This window comes from Cottoperca gobio, chromosome 16, assembly GCF_900634415.1.
Source record: "Cottoperca gobio chromosome 16, fCotGob3.1, whole genome shotgun sequence".
Taxonomy (NCBI): domain Eukaryota; kingdom Metazoa; phylum Chordata; class Actinopteri; order Perciformes; family Bovichtidae; genus Cottoperca; species Cottoperca gobio.
The window spans coordinates 21,479,259-21,501,173 of NC_041370.1; the positions used below are offsets into that span (position 1 = coordinate 21,479,259).

The window sequence follows — 21,915 nt, forward strand, 5'->3', positions numbered from 1 at the left end:
CTGTCAAGCTGCCTTTTGCCCTACTTTCCTGTGTGTTATCCTGAGAGGCTCATCGCCCGCTTGAAGGGTGCATTCAAAGGATGGTCGATTTTAAGAGACTACTCGACAGTTTGTGTGCACTGCCAAGTGCTGGTGGGGGGGTGGACAGATCAGCCAAGCAGCACAACTTTGGCTCTGACAAAAACAGGTTAGTCAGATGAAATGGATGTGCTCCATGGAGTAGTGTGTACACATGGAGTAGTGTGTACACATGGAGTAGTGTGTACACATGGAGTAGTGTGTACACAGTTTGCAGCTCTAGATTTGAACGGCTGGTTTTGTCCTCTCAGTCCTCGGTAAAGTGCTCTTGATTTTGGATCTTGGAAATACAAATGTATCACTATGTCAGAACAATGTTTGGAGTATATAACAGTCACAACTGATTCATTTTGCTTACTGGAATTGCTTTTGTCCATAATTCCATAACGGGACCTGAGACTGGGTGCAAGGGGGGGGTCAGCACACAACACTGCGGTTGTTGAGCAACACATGATATGCCTATGCATGTGCTCGTTTAAGGGCTTTATTGATGTAACACTGGTTACTGGTTACAACATGTATTATGAACTACATCTCTCTATAGTTTTTAGCACTGCGTATCACATCCCCCATGCTTGTGGCGTGCATGGGGCGATCCTTTCTTTTTGCATTCTGCATTTCATGATGGAAAAGGAACAGGAGTGTTATCTCTCTTATGCATACTGCAGAATTATTAAGCAACCTGATAATTCATTTCAGTAGTTTTACTCCAAAATAGCTTCTGTCTAAGAGTCCTGATGGTGTCCTAGAAACAGCACGCTTTACATTACTGCACCAGCCTCTGACTATTCAGGATGAGGAGGTTAACAGTGCAGGAAAAACAAGAAATTGGACCTTAATAGGCGAAAACAAGCTGCCAGCTGTGATATGGAAATAAGAAAAAGATGCAATCAGTGTGCAGGATTCTGAGTATGCGGTAGAATACATTGTCAGTACCATCTAGTTTCCTCTTCCCCTGGGTGCAGCCTTGAGAATTAACGTGATTCTTCTTACGCCCTACTTTTCTCTTCCTGACACTGAAAGTAGCTGGAAATATATCTGTGAGAGAAGGATTTAAATAGGGCATTTCACTCACTCCATTTTATAAAATAATGGTGTCGCATGATGCTATAGCATTTGCTTTAAAAGTAACAAGTAAGCAACCTGTTAAATCTTTGTCCTACTTTTGCTTGTAAAAAAAGACGAGGTTTGGTAAGATTTGATAAAGCGTTGATGCACTACCTGACAACTCAATCTCATCGCTAGGAAACTGTTGGTGATGGATACATGTATGTTGTGTGGCTATTTGATACCTTAAAGAAATGCTTCACCCACAAAATGTTTGTATTTGTATATAAGTGATATATATATATATATATATATATATATATATATATATATATAGTGTATATATATATATTACCTGAAAATGTTTTTCTCGCATTTTGGATAAAGCATGTGTTTGGGAAGTAGTGAGCATACGACTGGATAACTGAGACTTGGATTGTACTGCACGAGTTGTGTGAGAGTTTGTAAACGGATGTTTCGATGGAGTTTTGCTGTTAAACACGGCCCCCATTTACTTCAACTCATCAAGACTTTTCTCCCTTTTTATTCTTTATACACGTGAAGGCATGCGAGAAAAACAAAGTTGGACCTTTGCACCTAGCGGACTATATGCCCAGAATAGTTCAATGTATTCAGAAGAGAGAACAATGCATCGGCTGCCCCCTCTTTTCTCACTCCTCTCTCACCTACACCAGATACTGACATAGTTTTAGACCTCCAAAGTCCCCCGACAGACTGTTTTGTATGTGGTAAAATAGCTGATCTTTGAGCTTTCAGCCAAGGTAATTTATCTTCTGAGTTGAGCTGGGTGCCTATATCAGCAGCTCCTCCGCTAGCTGAGGCTGCTAATTAATCTCCTCGGGGACCAGAGCAGACATGCTGCTCTCAGGATGATGCATGAAAGGAGCACAGCAGCACAGGTACAACCGAGGCTGAGAGACACCAGGGCACCACCGCGTTCTCCCCATCCTTCTTTCTTCCTCACTTATTCTCTCATTCCCTCTTCACGGACATTTGTTTCTCCCTGTTAGTGTTGTTCCTTACTTCCTCCTCTCCTTCCTTCCCTCCTCCAACTCTGTGGTAAACAACCAACTTTGGGAAACTGCTGCCATTGAAAAATCCTATTTCTCCACAAGTTTTTCAATGGCAGCAGTTTCCCAAAGTTGGTTGTTGTATCATCAGTGTCAGGACTGGCATTTGGCTTTTTGTTGGTATAGTGTGAGCCATCTGCCATCTCTGTTGTGTCCGTGTGTTCTGGTCATTATACAACTTTTCTAGTCTAATGTATTACACTTAAAGCCCACTGTAGGATGCTACTGGATGTACCCATTTACTCTCTGCACGATGTCATGTAAATGCAAGAAAGGTAGAGTTTCTGTTTCTATGGTCACTGTGCGCGCTGCGCACCTGTAGCAAAACCTAAACCCATGAGGTCAGCATTAAAGCAAAGACAGTTTTGTGCTGCATGTTGTTATCATGTAGATGGAGTATCATCTTAAGCCTTGCAGTTAAATCAAGTTAAAATATGAGCTTTTTCTTTTGCCCCTGATATGTCTGTAATATTTCACTGCCAGGTTCATAGTGGCAGAGCTGGCAGGCACTAAAGATAAGAGAAGGCATACTAGGTTTTTTAATCAAAGACAATTTATTTCCCCGTAAACATGTCCATGATATGTTTCTCTTTAGGTACTTCACTGTGCACAGAAATGAAGTATTTACAAAAAGCATTAAGATTCAGTCTACATGTTGATGGAAGTGTTGTGTTTGAATCACTGAGGACTTAATGTTTATTCACAAGATGAGATGTGAATATCAGAGCTGGTGGACTAAATAAATAGTGTTCACACTGAGAGCAGCACATGGTGTCTCTCTCAGCAGACAGTGTACTTTGCATCATCCAAGAAATTAACCAATGTTCTCGTTTTGAAGATATTTTTTCTGTTGTGGTAATTATGCAGGATTATAAATGAGCTGTGATTCAAGGGAAACATAAGAGCTACAGTATTGATGTTAACCTTGGGTATGCATGTACAGTAACCCAGCCAGTTTGGAAATGAAGTGGACATGTGAGCCCACGTGAGTGGAGGTACAAATCTTCGGGTCTTTGCTGATGTTGCTCCAAACTTATTGCCACATGACAAAAACAATATCCAGTTGCTATTGAACGGGAAGTGCACTGATCTCTTGAAGAGCTACAACCTCCTCAACATCCACGTCTTTATTAATTTAGCACCGTGGTGAAATCCATGTTCACGTTCTCTTGTTTTCTTACAGATATTCCATCTAACACACCCCACAATTCAATACATTTTAGAAGACTACATGAAGAGCATTTCACCCTCACATTTCAAGCATACAGTTAAAGTTTATTACTTAAAATATCCATGTGTGTTTGGAATAAGAATATTATGCATCTGTCTCCATGAGCTCGTCTTAAAATCTGTTGATTCATAAACCCTGCTATGCTCCACCAGCTGCTTTGTGGGTTGTTTGCCTGCAGTGTGGCTCATGCTCCACAGCCATATGTCTCCTTTGCCTGAGTCTGAGGCTTGGACACAGTTTAAACACACTCGTATAGTCACATCCCACATTTCACTAGAGTACATTCTTGCCTCCCATCTCAACTGGACTAAAAATGAACTTCCCCCTGCATTATTAGATGTTTTAACTGCCGCTAAAAATACAACTTCCTCTTGTGAATGTTGTGTCTTTAAATGCTGCCTGCAACACTCAGCTGTAGCTGTCAGTTAAAGAGGAAGCTGATGAGACATGAACTAAGAAGAATACTGTGGTCATTGTAGTCATGCAGCATGAGCATGATGTTTATGCTCTTCATAAAAATGGTTAAAACACGCTTATTTCCTCTTTCAGTTTGAGGAGTAATTCTGCCAGGGTTAATCAAGAAGTTGATGTGTGTGTTGCACTGTTCACACGCAAGAGAAGTCTGTACATATCACACGAGTGTGTTGTGACTCTAAGACAGAGAAGTCAGCTGGGGTATGACAGTAGTTTCTATCAGGATGTTTCATATAATGCTTGGCAGTATTTAGATCCCCTTTCTTGTTATCTCTCCATCTGTTGTACTTACAGTGTTTGCACCACTGAGAGGAGGGAGACAGCCAGGGGACAGACTGTGCCAACTGCTACACCTCCTGCATTACACCTTTTAAATGTGCCTCTCATAAACCTTTCAGTGAAGGTGTGAGGTGAATGGCAGGACATAGTGTTTGTACATGTTTGGGGTTGAAACGTGTTATTGTATATGAAACATTAGCTGTATCACCAAGAATGATTCTAATGTGTCTACTTCCAATTGCATTAACATAACATACAACACTTAAATCTGCATTAATGAATATTTTTACTTTACACTGAATCAAATGGTGTCTCTGGGAGAAGATGTCGCTTGATCTCGCAATCCTGCAGCTTTATGGAGCTCTTCAGCCTCTTTAAAGGGACAGTTCAACCCAAAATCATAAATATATATGTTTATCTTACCTGTAGTGCTATTTATCAATCTAGATTGTTTTGGTGTGAGTTGCTGAGTGCTGGAGATATCCGCTGTTGAGATGTCTGCCTTCTCTCCAATATAATGGAACTAGATTGCAACGGCTTGTGGTGCTCAAAGCTCCTCCAAGTTAATCAAGATAATCCACAGACCTTGTTTTGAGCAGTTTCATGTAGGAACTATTTTCTTTCTACCAAACTACACCTGCCAACCGTATCACCACACAGAATGAAGCAACTCACACCAAAACAATCTAGATTAATAAATATCACTACAGGTAAGAGCAAAAGTACATATGTTTTATTTTGGGGTGAGCTGTCCCTTTAAGCTGTTTTCTTTGTTGTCTTACAGTTCTGCAAGTCTCAGTGCTCCCATTAACCTCCATACGCAATATTTTCCAGTACTTTACGATACTTTGTTTGTACCAAACTTTATACAGACAAAATGAGCAACTAGCTAGTGACAACAATGGAATTTAATATAGCAATTTAAAGATCCCAGTATTTGTATTATATTATTCTTTGGAGTTGGTGGAGACCAAACCAGAGCTAAAAATAAAAGTGAGTCTTGGACTTATGTCAAGTGGACACAAACATGACTTGAATTCTAATGCTGCTCCATTCCTGATGGGTGATTAATAAGCAGATAACTATTTGCCATAAGCCATATATAGCCATAAGAACTTTTTAATGCGGATACAATGTTTGGAGTGTGCGCCTCACATTTAGTGTACAAACATCTTTAAGTCTCTGAGTGTTGTAAAGTGACATTAAAACTGTAGTAAGTAGCTCAAATGTGATATCTTAATTAATCAGATTTGAGCTAGACCCAAGAGAGGAAACTGCACTTCCATACAGCAGGACTGGCCTGCATCAAGGTAGGCAGCAGGGAATGTAAACTGAGAGAAGAGAGGGTGTTTTGCCTTCATTTGCATATGTACTGGTGCGTGTCCTGGTGTTTGCACGTGTAAGTGCTCAAATATGTGTGTTTGCCTACAGCCGTGCATGTGAGAGCCAGGGTTAGAGCCCTCCATTAGGCTGTGTTTACAGTATGTAGGGCCAGAGTCGCTGCCTGGCGCTAGGCCTGGCCTGGGCTCATCAATCAGAAAGACTTCCAAAGGCTTCAGCCTGTGATCCCTGCCGCCTGCCAGACGGACCTCACATACGACTTCTGGGATATTACGCTCTTTTATTGTTGTAGTAGAATTGGCAGGGTTCTTCAGATTCCTGCCTTCTGATGTGTTTGTGATTTACAGCCATGGGCTCACTGTCGTGTAGGTTTTTCATAGTTTGGAATGAGACCAGATATGTTCCACAGTATGCTTTGATGTTAATCTGTACAACGCTGTTGGGAAATCATCATCATCATAAGTACCCTCATGCCCTAAAATGGAGATGTAGATTCTTACTTTACTTCAGGCACATTTTTTTACTTGTTTGAAAGGCTCTAATCTTTATTAACTAGGTCATAGGTTTTCAACACGGGGTTCATGATCCCCAAGGGGTCCGCAGAGGTACTGCGGGGGGTCGCACAATTGTTTGCAGACAAAGCAATTTTTTAGGGCGGTACTTCGCTCCCGACACGCACCTACAGTCAGAGACAGAGCGGAGGAAAGGAGAGGGGTGAACTAAAATAACAAATAATAAGAACAGATTTGTGAAGACTGTAATTAACCTTTGTCTTCGCGGGTCAGTTGTATCTGGTGTATGACAGTGAAAATTGTTGTGGTGCCTCTCTGTCTCTCTCTGTCATGCAGTGTATGGATGGTATGAATAAACGGCATCAAAGGCGCAAAGATTGAAACAAACAACACGTGCCAAATGTGTTGTCAGAGTGAATGGCTAGTGAATCTATGCTGCGGATTAGCACCAAACCATTTACTGTATATAACAAGCAGACATAGTCACTGTGATAGAGTTGGAGACCATAAACTCAATAGGAAAATGTTTACTAAGGTAATAAATCAAGTGAGAAGAGGGTTCATCTTCTCATAGACTTCTATACAGTCAGACTTCTTTTTGCAACCAGTGGAATCGCCCCCTGCTGGCTATTAGAAATAGTGCAGCTTTAAGGCACTTGAGCGTTGGCATCACTGTTTAGACCCGGAGGTTGCTGCTTGCACTAAACAGCTGAGGATGATGGCAATACATTTGGTCATACACCTGTGTACTTAAAAAATATTTTTTTGACCAGATGAGGGCTCTAGATAAAAAAGTTATGGGATCAACAAAATGATTACAAGTCATCCTGAATGTGTGTATTGTTATGGAAATCAAACCAGGAGGTTAGCCAAGTCATTTGGATTCATTCTGTGGGAGCCATGGATATCTAGTATGTCTGAAAACCTGCAAAATATACACGATTCTCTCAAACTCCTTTAAATGAGCTATGTTTTTGATTCTCTAAAATATACACAACCTGAAGGTTAAAGTCACTGTCTGAGTTAGAGCCCTAAATGATATCCTTTGATAAAGAAAGACTCAAAGAGGACTCATTAGAAATGGACCATTTGTTTATGTTGAAACTGTGTTTGTCCAATTTCTTCTTGGCTGCAAAAGTTGTTCTTTGGTATGCTGACCTAGATGAAACCTGCAATGGACACCATGCATTAAGAGGCTTCTTTATGGAAGTAGGTTGCATTTGCCTTTATTAGCTTTAACACTACAGGGAGCTTGCTATATTTATGATGGTGCAGAGAAGCACCATAATTGTCTTGTGCATATTCTGCCCGGCACATATTCAGAACAAAAGCCCCACAGTTGGTTCTCTGTTAATGTGTCAAAGCAGCACACGTTCACATCATGTTTTACTAAGCTGCAGTAGAGACAGTAAGCAGAGGGGCTGAAGTTCATTCAAAGCTTAGGTTTGCTTTATGTGTTACCCCTCACACCATGCCAATCGCTCAAATGTTTTCTCTCAGCGCTGTTGTGTCGTTCTGCTCCGGACTTTCTGAAATAGTCTGACCTCGGGTGTCCACAAATGGTAGAAATAGACTGAAAAAAAGGTTCATGTTCTAATTCAAACACAGAGCTTGTGTGATTGTTTGAAAGTGTGGTTCTTGATTTATCAAGTCACTGGGAATTTCTTGCAACACATTATAGCTGTGCCCCAGAGGCTGTGGAAAGAAGATGGATGAAGTTTTCAGATTTAACACGTGAATACAATCATCCACTTCACACTCTCAGCAACAACTCTGAAAGCAGCCAGCAAAAGCTAAATAAATACTTCCCAACACACAGCACAGCTGTGTTATGGTAGTTTTGCATGACAGGACAATAAAGTAGCAGAGTTTGGCACGTGAACTTTGAGTGGCCGCCATGTGGCTAAAGCACTCGCATAGAGGCGCAGGGCTGTTTTCAGACCTAATGACACCTTTTCTTCACTGGCCTGTGTGGATACGATGGGGAGAAGGAGGGATGGGACGACAGGGGATGAGAGAAAGGGAAAATAACAGTGATGAATAGCTCAAACGAAACAAAATGACAAGCAGAGGTATAAAAAAGAGAAAGCAAATGATAAAAGAAGAGGTTAAAAAATGTGTGAGAAAGAAACTGGGGAGGGGGGGCTTGGTATCTCTTGGTAGAGCTTGTTCACCCGCAGAGCCAGCCGAGGTGCGCCTGAGCAGCCTGGCTCTCTGATTGGTGGAGTGCGATGCAGCTCTCTCCCCTCCCCCCCTGAAGAAAGAGGTGCAGTAAGAACGTCAGACCCAGACAGCGCAAGACTCAGCTACTGAAGCAACATATTTCTGAAGCTCTCCCTAAAATGCGTTCTACAGAGTATTTAGGAACAGACTAGATGATAGCTCAGACCTGCTCTCCTGCAGCATAGGAGTCTTCTACTACTGGATTTTAGGATTTTATCAAACATATTAGACTGGAGTTGATTTTTAAACCTTTATCAAAGCTGACGTCTTGTGCATTCGATTCACCGCATTGAGAAGGACAGCCGCCGGTCACCATGGGCAGGCAGGGGCACGATACCACTGCTGCGGTGCCTGGGATGCGCATCCAGCGCTCCCAGAGCAAAATGAGCCTGTCGGCATCATTTGAAGCGCTGGCTGTCTATTTCCCCTGCATGAACTCCTTCGATGAGGAGGATGGAGGTAAGACGACATCTGGCCGGGGGGCAGCAGTACTGTTTAAACTGGAGTAGATGCTTTTAGGATTAGTGGAAAGATGCAGAAGTATTTGGGCCGAATTGCATTAGTGTAATTGGGATGACAGTGTAGTTTGATTAGAATAATAATGTGATGCTTGCTGTGTGCAACATTATGAATTGAAAGTTGATATCTATGCCTGCATTTTAAGAGTATTCAATGTATCATCCAGGCTATCAGTTGACGGTGAAATACTCATACCGCTTCTGTTGCTACTGTTACATGGAGGGTCTGCTGACATATTCTACTCACGCTAGTCAATATCTTATTTCCCCTTGATGATTTTAAATCTGGCTCTATGAATGAAAATGAAATGAATCATTGTTTAGTATCTTGTGGGTGGTGGTGTTTATTTAGCTTAGCAATACAACATTGCTCTATGACTGTTGCTGCACAACAGAGATGATGACGCCTCTATGTGTTTATATTTATGCCTCCCAAGATGCTCTTTTCATTTCCTATCCAAAGGGATTTATTTAGAAATATAATTAGATTTGCAATGCAGAAGAGATACTCTTTTTAGACCTTTACTTATCTCCATATGTTTGCCTGATGATAACAGCTTTTTTTTTGCTATGGCTTTACACACACTTGTACTCACACCTCCACTCCGCCTGTGGAGCTGCTCCACTAGTCATTGTCTTTTACTGGCTTGGCAAGGTCCAGATTTGAGGGCAGTGACCTTTTGGTGACGAGCCAGCGTGTCTGACTTTTAGGCCACTGCTCCTTCATGTTGCCAGGTACTTTGCTTGGCTACATTCACCGACCAGTGTTGATAATGCTCCCATCTTTGGCACATTTGCCTCATCTGCCATTGTGTTAAATGCAGTTGTGTGTGATTGTTTTGTCTTTAATGCAGATACATATGTGTGTATGTATAGGAACAGGATTTCAGAGTCATGTTCTTTAAAGTCTGCACCATGGTGTGTTCATGGATCGATCTATTACAATTTGCAATGAAAAAAAGTATTAGTTAATATTTTATAAGATCACCAATTTATTGATATTACAGTAATTATAGTAGTGACTAAATATCTGTACCATAAAACTGTACCATAACACTTCATAATGTGTGCAACGAAGCAGTAAAATAGATTTCCCTTGCTTGAAAAGTTGTGTTTTTAGTGGTCTTTAATAACATCCGGCTGGACACTGATCGGCCTCGCTCTATGAGCTGCGGTTCACTACAGACGTCAGAGACGACCTCTGCGGCTTCGTCTCCTATTATAATGTGTGAAGAGGAGGAAGAGGAGGAGGAGGCGGCTGAATAACTGAGATTTCAAGGCTTCTTGTCTGTTTATACCTGTGTGACAGGACTACTGCTCTGACATGACAGGGAAGGAGAGAGGAGGAAGAGTGAAGACAGTTCACATTTGTATGAATGAATGTCTCGATTTGATTCAACCATCATACACACTGGGAAATTATTATGTGAAAATGGCATAAGGTGATAAACCATTGTTTGCTATGACTTTGTACCTGTAGGTTGCTAACAGGAAAGTGACTCGGCAGAGATTATCTTCTAAAAATCACCCCCATTTTGCATTGATTTGATTGCAGTATAATCATATTTCATAATACTTGATGATTATTCTTTGATCATATCCATGCACAATTTCATGTCTAACTTATAGATAATAGATATAATTCAGGTGCAGACCAGTTTAACAGAGCTAAAATACAAACATGTGATTTGTAGACTCACGTGTATGATTCCATTTTAAGCTCCTAAACATCATCGCTGTATGTTTTGATGACTTGCTCTATGCTCACAGTTAAGAGAATGTGCTAGCCTCTTTCTTAATGAGCGATTCTGTGTGTGTGTGTGTGTGTGTGTGTGTGTGTGTGTGTGTGTGTGTGTGTGTATGTGTGTGTGTGTGTGTGTGTGTGTGTGTTGGTAGCCAGGCGTGTATCTAGTGGTGCAGCATTAGTGTAGGTATGTGTACGTCTACCACAGGCGCAGCCATGTGGCCCCGCGCATAGGGAGGCTGTTTGGAGAGGAGCAGCAGCACAGCTAATGTTCGGAGTCAGCTGTCATCTTGGATCAGTTAGGATGGGTGGGTCATACGCTATATGTTTATGGGTGTAGCATGGACTCACTACGGCTCCCACAAGACCCCCGTAGACAGGCGGTGGCATAGACCAGAGGAGGGCTGCACATGTTGTTGTACACAAAGAGCCATAACTCTGTGGAGCTAGTTGAATTAGTGACCTTGTTTCGTTGTCACAGTGATATTTCCTTGATCCTTCCCAGAATAATCTATACTCACCTCATGGTAAAGTGATTGATTTTCATTCGCAGAGGAGTCTTTGTGTTTTGTTTTCCCTCTGGAACAATCGATGAGCAGATGAAAGCAAAGGAATGTCAGTAATAATCCGTGTGAGTGCAACTCGCTGTATGAGTCACAAAATGATGCAATGTCATGGATTGACAGTCTCTATCGCTCTCTCTCTCCCTCCCTCCCTCCCTCCATCTCTCCTTTCTTTGCATGTGTCCTTTTTGTGCAGAAGCGGGAGGTAAGAAGTTACGCAGCACGATCCAGAGGAGTACAGAGACGGGCCTGGCGGTGGAAATGAGGAGCAGGATGACTCGGCAGGCCAGCCGGGAGTCCACAGACGGCAGCATGAACAGCTACAGCTCCGAGGGAAAGTAAGGACACTCATATTCTGAGGACGGTCAAAACGCTCCTACATTCTTATTTTAATGGGAGCAGTTTGTACATACATGGCAAACAATTGAAAACTCTTCCTAACCCTTGTGACATTTAAGTTGTAGGTCGCAGCCGTCTGCTCAACTGGAGCTTTGATCTCCGTGGTAACCAGCAAGTCTTTCTCTGTTTCAGTCTCATCTTCCCTGGTGTGAGGCTCTCCTCAGAAGCCCAGTTCAGTGACTTCCTGGATGGTCTCGGTCCCGCCCAGCTGGTTGGACGACAGACGTTGGCTACTCCACCCATGGGTGAGAACAAGAATCCTTCTATTCAGTACATTTACAATTCTTTGCAGTAAGAAGTGAAAATGTTAATGAATTAATAATCTCGTAAGTCATATGTTATTGTACTATGTATTTGTTTTATTAGGGAAAATGCAAATTGATCAACATTTCTGTAAATGTGCCATTGTTAGCCAAAGGGCTCATTTTCAGCTGTTGCCCAGCGGCCTGATGTTACAGTTGGCCATTAAAACAACAAATAAAACACACAACATAGAAAATTAGAACAGGAGAAAGCAAAGCATGAACAGCTGAACAAGATACAAGCTTAGAAGAGGAAGATAGCATCATGCAAAGTAGGACAGTTAATGGGCAGGCCATTAAAACAAAACAATGTTAAGCATAGAATCAGCACAAACAGTTAAATCATGACAACATAAAATCACATTACAGGACACACGGCACAAACAGTGTGCATATAATGTTATATATATAATAAATATAACTTAGAAATATGCACAGTATACCTTATATGCTGTAAAGTATCAAGTCAGTAGTGTGCTAACTGTTGCTGTTGTTTCTCAGGTGACATCCAGATCGGTATGGTGGACAAGAAAGGAGCACTGGAGGTGGAGGTCATCAGAGCCCGTGGCCTTGTGGGAAAACCAGGTTCCAAGTCACTGCCAGGTAATTTGAGCTATCACACTGTCATTATCACAGACACTTACACACTTGTCTCATAAATCCGTACGTATATAACTGTTGATATGATATAAAAGTAGGGTTCTTTAGGGTTGTGGGATATGAATAAGCCCTTGCACACATTTTAACAGATTTCCTCCTCTCTTCTCAGCACCATATGTAAAGGTCTACCTTTTGGAAAACGGAGTCTGCATAGCCAAAAAGAAAACAAAAGTAGCAAGAAAAACCTTGGATCCTCTTTACCAGCAGCAACTGCCGTTTGAGGAGAGTCCAGGAGGGAAGGTTTTACAGGTAAGGAAGGAACTAAAGCGGAAACTAAAACAATATAGTTTCTCACTGTTTAAACTTCTCTTGTCCTTTTGATAAAGAAATGTCTGTATTCTTTCTCTGCAGGTCATCGTTTGGGGAGACTATGGACGTATGGACCATAAATCATTCATGGGAGCAGTTCAGATACTGTTAGACGAGCTGGACCTGTCCAACATGGTGATTGGCTGGTTTAAGCTCTTTCCTCCTTCCTCACTGGTGGACCCTACTCTGGCCCCACTGACAAGAAGAGCTTCCCAATCCTCATTGGACAGTTTCTCTCGATCATAGCAGCGTGCGGACTGATAGCGTTGTTGTAGCAGCCAGTGTTGCGATTACAGGTCACGCCCCCTGGTTACACTGCATGCTTGATGTTGTGTCTTCTGAGCCTGTTTCTAGGGGTGCAAAACGTGATCCTGTGTTTTGAGCAAAAACGTTGCGCACATTGTGCACGTGGCGAAGCGCATCGCAAGCGCCTGGTGGCCGGGATTGCCGGGTTTTGTTGTTGTTGTTTGGAGGAAGCTGGAATGAACTCCTTAGCACGAGGAATCCGTCAGTTCCAGGTTTTCATCCAATTCGAAGCCATGGGGGTCAGCGCTGGGAACCGCTAAACGAGTTCTACAGAAGCCCTTTTCGAATGAAAATAAATGTTTTGCTTTCTTTTTTTTTCTTTTTTTCTTTTTTTTTATGTCAATGTACTTGTATATGAAGGGGATGACAGTGTTTCTAACCAGATGCTGGGTCACGCCATGCCAACTGACCTAGCTGTGTAGATGGAGTTTTGGAGACCATCACTTTGGGTGAGGTGTGTCCCAGCTTTTATCCACACTCCCCCAAACCCAAAAGAAATTCCCCGCTTACTCTAGGTTTATGTACTGAATCAAACCGTACTGGTAAATCACCAGAAACACTTCAAAGTTAATCAGAGGCAATTTTGAAGTGGCTACCATCACACTCCAGAATATACAGAAACGATCCAAACCCCATGAAAAGATGTACAATCTACCATCATTCTTTCTCTGTTGATATATTGTATGAAAATTAAATGAGAAAAAAATATTTATTTTCCCTTTTTAGTTCATTTGCATGGACACAAATTTAGCTGAATTAAAAAAAAAAAAAAGAAAAGAAAATTATTTTCTTGAGGCTGCAACTTGCAAAAAAGATGAAGAAAAATAAAACAGATCAGCCATTTTCAACAATTTATATTATTTTTAAAGATAAATTTCACTAGTGCATGGTTTTCAAGGGGAGTGAATGCAACATCGTGATAAAAAAAAAGACATTGTTTATCATTCTTTAGACCATTCATGAGTCTGTGTTTCGCAGACATGCAGATAAGGGAAACTTAAAGGAAACCTTTGGAGCTATTTAACAGAAAATGTTTATGTGACAAAAGTGATAATGAAAATAAATGTAAATTATTTATTTCATTGTAAAAGGCTAATGCCTTATAAAGATAAACATTATGTGCAAATTGTACATGTTTCTCTTTTTCTTCCTTGTCCCAGGGTACTTCTCATTGTACTATTCATTGCTACCATTGTTCAGTCCCCTGATATTGTCCAGATTTTAGGACTGTTGGTTATTTTACAGTTCTGTATTGTTTCAGTATGTATTTTATTTTGGATTTGATTTGTTTAACAAGCATGTTGAAAAGGATTTTCTGCAACATGGCTTGGGCACACCTTACAGTAACTCAGCATGTTTTGATAAAGATGATATTTGGACTTTTTGCAGTTTCTTGTACAGTGCATGTCAACTTCATTACTTTTCTCCCTCACCTTAAATTGAACTCTACAGCAAATTAGTTCTTGGTCTTCTGCGGCCAATTATTGAAGTTTTAACAAAAACATTCCACCCCCAAGGTCATATTTTCTTTCAGGTTTTTGAGAAAAAATAAGTGACAAGGAAAATATTTTATATTTAATGGAGGTTGACGAAACAGTTGTGATTGCAAGTGTATTTTATTTCAGTATTGTTGACGAACATGCAAAAATAATCTGTATTGGTACAGCAAGAGGTCTATACCTAATCAAGAGGCAGCAAACATGCGAGAGATGTATGTCGCTGTGGTTCAATTCTACAGGCACTGTTTGTGAAGATGAGCTAATCACAAGTTCAAATAACAAGGGATATTGCCACAGAAAATGTTTCTTTCTTGTTTTATTGAAAATGAAATTAATTTACTATATTTTTGTTAGTTTTATTTAAAAGCCAAGACCAGTTTATTTTTTATTTTCTATTTTTAGTAATTATAAATACTTCTCATGTCTGGGAAGTATATGAATCTTATAGTTGCAGTATGTCTGAATGAAATTGAACTGAGGCATTATTCCTTTTCCATATGCGTTTTACTGTCCAAGAAAACCTTGTCGCTGTAACAAGCTACAGTATATATTTTCATTTTCATTTTCATTGTACATACCTTTAGATGTCAGAATTTGAATAAACAAGCTACCATGAATAGATTGATAGACTCTTTTGGAACAGGAAAAATGCCTCACATGATGACAAAGACATATGTTATTTATCCTTTTGAATGCCTTTTCATTTTCTCTTTTTGGTGCAATGTGTTAATGCCAAGGCTATGTCTTGGTTAAGTATGGTTGAGTACAGAGATTTATGTAAGTTATTTTTCAAATTAAAAATAAAAAAAATTGATATTACACTGATGCCAAGAGTTGGGTGATGATACGATTAACACACACACACACACACACACACACACACACACACACACACACACACACACACACACTCTTTTTTCTTTTTTTTTTTACTATTAGTCTCCGGTATTGTTCAAGCTCCAAAAACCCTGGATCCTACAATTCCCATAATGCAACCTATAGTATATTCCCCAACAGCCATAGTCTACTATGTCACACAGGGTTTATGTTATTATAATTTGTATAGTTGAATCATTAGGGTCATATTGTCAGACATTACACAGCCGACAGTATGGTCCATCAGTATGACACAGTAATCTTTAGTGTTTGATAGCCCCATTTATCACATAGAAATCATTTTATTTCACCATTTAAATGAGAAGGACACATTATTCTGTAACATATTTCTGCATCGCGTGTGAAAGGCTAAAGGTAGGTTAAGAAGTATCCTGGTATGAAGCATAGCTCTCTAGTTTCTAACACAAAGTGAGTTTGACAGACTAGCTTAGCTTCATGTTACATTCCAGGTTAAAACAACACAAACCTGTGCTGAAGCTAAACTAGTTAGCCAGTAATCTGAGGTGACCATTAAGGCCAAACCCATGAATAGATACAAAAAGAGGTGTTTTGGTGGGTTGTTGTTTTTGCTTATCTACTTTATGAATTTGACAAATGAGTATTTCTTTCATTATAAAAAAGTATGTTTGTTTGGCTTCACTAGAGTTTGACCTGTTACTGAAGATCATGTTTGTGTCAGAAGAGCTCTGCCAGCCAGGGAAGGCTGTAGGCTTAATCAAATCAAGGATTCCCTAGTTTTGTGATTACTCCTAAGTAAGGACATTGTTTTTATCAACGTTAAATTAACTTTTTGATCACTTCTATATGACAAACATGGTTAGTTTAACAAAACTAAGAGTCTACAGTCATGCTAGTGACTCGAGGCTGTACTACTCAAGACCCTGCAACATCAAGTTAATATAGTCCATGTTGAAAGTTCTGGATTATTAGAAAGCAGCATCTTTCTATGACTTAAATCTTGATTATTATAGTACAATTCAATAACTTTAAATACAATACAATATTAGAAAAACCCTACAAATCCGTATTATTCTTATTGCTGTCAGGAGAAGTCTACTGTCACAAATATGAATTCTAATTACATTTGCTGTAGTTGAAATGTCCATGAAGTAATCTGAAAGTATTCATACAATTGGGGCAAACAGATGTTTGCAATCCACAATAAAATACAAAATTTTAATTCTCACACTCTTTCAAAAAGTTTGCTTCTGCTTTTGGTTAAAAAATAGGGATGACAAATGGGATGATAAATGACGAATGACTGAGGTTTGAGGGGACAGAAGAGTTCCTGTTTTATCTGTATTTAAGGAGACTGCACAACACATACATGAGAATAGAATGTCAAGCTCTACACAGCAGGTTTGTACTTTGTGATTTCATTACAATAATGTTCATATATACAGCATTGTTGTCTTATCAGTTTAAAACGTTGACAGAAAGGGTCTAACATTAAATGCTATATATCTCTTGCAATTATCTGTTTATGAAAAGTCTGCTTTACATGGCTGTTGTTCTGCACACTATCCTCTTCAATGTCCAGGATGCTACTCTCATGGATTGCAACAAAACAGAGCCTGAAGGATATCAGTTATCTGACTGTGGATATTTTTACAACTGGTAAAAGGGATGGCTTGCGGAGAACTCTCCTCCTCCTCCTCACCTGTAGCATCTCCAGCCTCCTGCTCAGCTCCCTTCTCCTCCTCTACCTCCTCTTCACCGTGGACTATGAACTAGCCGTGGCTGGAGGGATCGCTGGCTGCTTCGGGACACTACTAACAGTCGCTCTCTTCCTATCAAAGAGAGTAAGGTGCTTAGGGACTCTATTTGTGATCTCTGTTTTCATGAAGAAGAGCCGGAACCTGCTCCTGACCGCCGGGAGCAGTTTAGTGCTTCTTAGAAATATCCGCAACACTTTAGAGAACACCACAGGCCTGGTGAGGAGTATGGTCTGCAACCTGAAGGCCAAGAAAGCAGCCATCATTGCTCCATTCAGGAACTATGTTGAGATGTTGAAGTGGCTAGGAAACATGCTCAAGGGGGTAACAGACTTAGGGGTGGTGAACCTTGACTCCCAACTCAAGGTTTCACCCAGACTGGAATCAGAAGGACTCCAGGGGAGACTCAGTGAAGCCGAGCAGAAGCTGAACAACACAGTGAAGTATGTGCAGTCCCTTATGAATACAGTCTCCTCAGTGAGCGATAAGATGTTTCCTGCCGTCAGCTTCCTCGTGCTTATGATGTTTATTGCACTGCACATAAAAAAATACTGTAATGACATGAAATATGAAAACAGGTTCGTGAGCAGCAGGTTTGTTGATTTTGACGAGAAGCAGAAGGCGGAAGGAAAGCCCCACGTCCTCCCCCTCACACCGGAGGAAGAGAAGCTGTACACCGCCGTCCCCTCGGCCCGTCCCACCCCCAGAGAGGGAAGAGCCATGCTGAAATTTGGTGTTCCAGTTGCCTCCCACCTTGTTGCTTGGGTCATATTTATAACCGTGGATGCCTTGTTGTACTGCTTTGTGGATATTGTAACAACAAAACTATCAGAGCTGGAGCCATTCCATGTCCCATTGTTAATGAGCATCAAAGTAAGTATGTTTGTGAAACTCATTTGCATTTACAGTATTTGTTCCAGCCACTGAATGTGTATTCATGTATCTTCTCAGGGGATTGCAACTTTAATAGGCATTCCACTTGGTGAGGAAAACCATCAGAAAGACTTTTCCTACTCTGTGACCCTGTTTGAGAAGGAGTGCCTCCCTAAACCCAAGCTGCTGCTCTATGACTCTATAGTTCCTCTTGCTGCCATCCTGCTCACCCTGCTCCTTATGGCTCTGATGGCTGCCAAAGTGGCCCAGCTCAGGCTGATGGTTTGTGAGCGATTCTTCACCACCGCTGCAGAGATGAGAGCGGAGTTCCTGCACGCCAAAATCCTGAGGAAGAGATTAAAAAGGAGGAAGGAGAGTAATAACTGCAGCCTCACATCCCTCTACTTTAAGGTATTCTCTATTACTATTGATCACTTACGTTTACAGAAGCCCTGAGAGGCAAAAAGAGTGGAGAAAAGAAAGTTGGCTGAATCATTGTCCGAAGTAACTTTTTTTCCATTTGTGAAAACAGTCGTTTATTTTCTCTTTTCAGCCACACTTCTGGTGCCCACTACTCTTCAGGCCCAAAGAGGATCCACACAGTACCGTGTGAGGAAGTTATTCTTTCTGCCGCAAGAATGTTTTATTACATGAATAAGAAAACATACAAAAACATAAGGAAGTCTCCTGGTGATGACAACTTTAAAACAGATTCTGTGCCTCATAGATCCTGTTGTATTACAGCATCATTTTTAATTCAACTTCTACCTCTGGAGAAACTTCCTCAACCTCACAGCACAGCTCTCAATGTGCCTCTCTGTCATTCAGCTGCAGCAGACCTTCAGCTTTTAGACCTGCTCCAATAACGTCTGCACTGTCGTTGTTCAAGGCTTTTTCATACTGTTGATTGTAATATTCCGTTAAATAAGCTGCTTTCCATTAATTTGATGATTCTGTTTACAGCTGATTCAAATCCGAACTCTCTGGTTAAAGTCTGGTACAGACTTTAGTTGTAGATGGTTTCATATCAAGTGCCCAGGTGGCTAATAAAAAACGCCCACAAATATTAGTAATGGGCCTTCTGCTATTTATACATAAATATTATTTATCTTCCAACGGATCATTGCAATATCCATTTTTATGCTGAAGATATTGCTTTATTTGCCATCGGCTCTCAACCAGATCTTCTGCAGGTCCCAGTCTGACCTGATGACCTCCAGACCTCTTTTATTAACATCATATTAGCACTTTGTTTATTCAATTGAAAATTATGCTTGTAAATAAAATGTATTATTATTATTATTATTATTATTATTATTATTATTATTATTATTATTATTATTATTATTATTAAAGCTTGTTCCAAACTCCAAAATAATCAAATCTATGCATTTTCCAAGAGCACTGAGCTCTCCGAATAGCGAATATACTAATAATGGAACTCTAATAGATGACCTCCAGACCTCTACAGAGCTTTTGTAAATTATGAAATGAACTATAGCAGGGAGACTTGCTTTGCCTCTGGCACACTTTTGCAAAATGTCAGGAGGCCAATTAATAAACATTAATAATCAATCAGACACAATATATAAAAATAAAATGGCCCATAAGTAAACATTTTCTTTGAAATTCTTTATATTCAAATGAACTGACACATTCACTTAATTAAATAGTCTAACTTGGCACAAGGCCTCTATGACACATACATCTGATATTTTACTGCATTTTAGTTGTAAATGCATTGGTTACATTTAATAGAGTTTATACAATATTAAACATAGTTGGAACCTCATTCATCATGCAATCACTGAAATATTGGAATGATTAAAACATATTTGTGACCACTTTAGTGTATGTGTATGTGTGTGTGTGTGTGTGTGTGTGAGACTGATTTGTGTGAATGAAATGTGTGAAGTTGTGATGTTGTGTAAATGTATTTGACTAAACTACATATAGAGACTGTTGTATTCCATGGAATATAAACATAATAAATATGTGCTCCACTGTGCTCCACTACTTGTCTCTATCTGTACTGTATCAATATTATTCTGCAGGTCATTAATTGACTAACATCATATTACACAACCGGGCAGGCTGCCAATTGACAATAATGGTAACCATGGAGTATGGTTTCCAGATACAACATTTTCACATTAAGAACCGACAACCAATTACAGAACCATAAATCAAGAGGTTATAATTCAATTCAGTTCAGCTTCAATGAGCAACTAGAAACATCCTTTTATTTGTCAAAGACATTACATTTGACATCATATTCATTATATAACCAGTCAGATGACAGTATTCTATGATGACTCTGCTCCTAACTGAGCATCATCCAGGAGATACAAAGATATCATATACTTTCTATATTCAGGATCCAGTAGTGACAACTGACCAACAATATAGACTACATATTAAATCCCATAAAAGTTCTAGGCTTGTTGGAGGCACTGAAATAAACAACTCGTATGTTTCATTTGACTTTGTGCCTCTAATTTAAGTTAACAATTATGGATTCATGATGATAGCAGTGTTATTTATAAGCACTCAGCAGTATTTGTCTTACATATTAGATCGAGCACCAAACAGCTTCTAATGACCTAAAATACAGACGCAGGGTTGGATGTTTTACCTCCATGTGTGAAGCTCCCTGCAGACGGTAGGACAGCGATATTTGCTTATATAATGTAAGACAGATGTCTCCTACATGTGCAGTGAACACACTGTCCTCTCTCCACTTACGCACTGTCGCTGTTCATTAACATGTCGCAGGTGTTAGAAAGTGCAACTCTTTTTAATCTTGTGGGACAGTTTGTTCACTCACTATAATTCCAATATGATCAGTTTTCAATTTTGGAGTTGTCTTAAATCAAATCAAATCGGTAGTTATTTATTTGAACATATTCACTAGGATAATGATAAGGTAAGATTTGGATCAGAGTCAAACTTACACATCCCACCAATATAGTTTAATTCTGCATGTGTGTTAACTTAAATATTGTAAAAACACTATACACTATATATCCAAATCTACACATCCTGGTCAACCTTGTGACATGTTTCTGTATTGCATTTGATAAATACAAGTATTATTATTATTATTATTATTATTATTATTATATTATTATTATTATTATTATTATTATTATTATTATTATTATTATTATATTATCTACAGTTTTGTCCTCAGTCAGGTCCTCGACCTTAAGCTCTTGATGAGCAGACCGGACATCATGAGGTCATTTAATACATGTTGCCAAGGGTTCCAGTACCTATTCCAGTTTTAATTTATAGGTTAATCAAATCCGCTAAAATGATTTGACTTCAAACATTTACCTTCATTACCTCGGCCAAAGAGGTTATGTTTTTGGTTGAGTTTGTTGTTTGTTTGTCTGTTTGTCAGCAGAATTGCAGAAAAGCTTCAGGCCTGATTGTCATGAACTTGAGTGGAAAGGTGCAGCCTGGTCCAAAGAAGAACCCTTTAAATGTTGGAGCGGCTCCTATTTAATGAGTGAAATTATGTTGATTCAATATTCATTGTGGTTCATTACCTCAATTTTTTAAAAGTTTAATAATCAACATAAAAAAAACAATTCAGTGCATTCTTCCTTATTATTTACTCTCCAATTATATTCCGTAGAAACCTGTAGAGAGAATTCAGAAGGGCACATTTCCAGAGATACTCAGTCTCAACTGCACAATCCCACACCACCACTGTCAGAGACAAGAGGAAGGAAGTGGTACAGCTCAAGGATGAGTAAGCCTTCTGTGACTCACACGCTGCCACTGACCCGTGTGGCAACCTGATAAGCTCACATTATGTCTCAACGGGCCCTGTGGCATAATACCAC

General features: G+C 39.9%; 2 protein-coding genes across 30 annotated transcripts in view; both read left to right on the forward strand.

Moving 5' to 3' along the window:
- rims2a (regulating synaptic membrane exocytosis 2a) overlaps nt 1–15,402 on the forward strand; it is a 156,331-nt gene extending 140,929 nt beyond the window's left edge. For 28 of the 29 annotated variants that reach the window (XM_029452519.1, XM_029452520.1, XM_029452523.1 and 25 more), the window contains 5 exons: nt 11,298–11,439; nt 11,633–11,745; nt 12,304–12,405; nt 12,572–12,711; nt 12,814–15,402. In XM_029452519.1, the coding sequence (XP_029308379.1) occupies nt 11,298–11,439; nt 11,633–11,745; nt 12,304–12,405; nt 12,572–12,711; nt 12,814–13,017 (701 nt within the window). In that variant the 3' untranslated portion in view covers nt 13,018–15,402. Of the gene's footprint in view, nt 1–7,792; nt 8,736–11,297; nt 11,440–11,632; nt 11,746–12,303; nt 12,406–12,571; nt 12,712–12,813 lie in introns of those variants that run through there. The other variant, XM_029452536.1, reaches the window with a different exon arrangement.
- A 1,912-nt stretch (nt 15,403–17,314) lies between these two features.
- dcstamp (dendrocyte expressed seven transmembrane protein) lies at nt 17,315–18,674 on the forward strand. The gene is made up of 3 exons (XM_029451219.1): nt 17,315–18,001; nt 18,140–18,472; nt 18,615–18,674. The coding sequence occupies exons 1-3, from the start codon at nt 17,315–17,317 to the stop codon at nt 18,672–18,674; spliced, it is 1,080 nt and encodes a 359-aa protein (XP_029307079.1).
- Nucleotides 18,675–21,915: the final 3,241 nt, after the last annotated feature.

Bases quoted from the DNA above. Each gene is read 5' to 3' on its own strand.
- dcstamp (XM_029451219.1), top strand. From the start codon at position 17,315: ATGAAGAAGAGCCGGAACCTGCTCCTGACCGCCGGGAGCAGTTTAGTG. The intron at 18,002-18,139 runs GTAACAACAAAA...GTATCTTCTCAG, and splicing joins TGTACTGCTTTGTGGATATT to GGGATTGCAACTTTAATAGG. The intron at 18,473-18,614 runs GTATTCTCTATT...TTCTCTTTTCAG, and splicing joins TCACATCCCTCTACTTTAAG to CCACACTTCTGGTGCCCACT.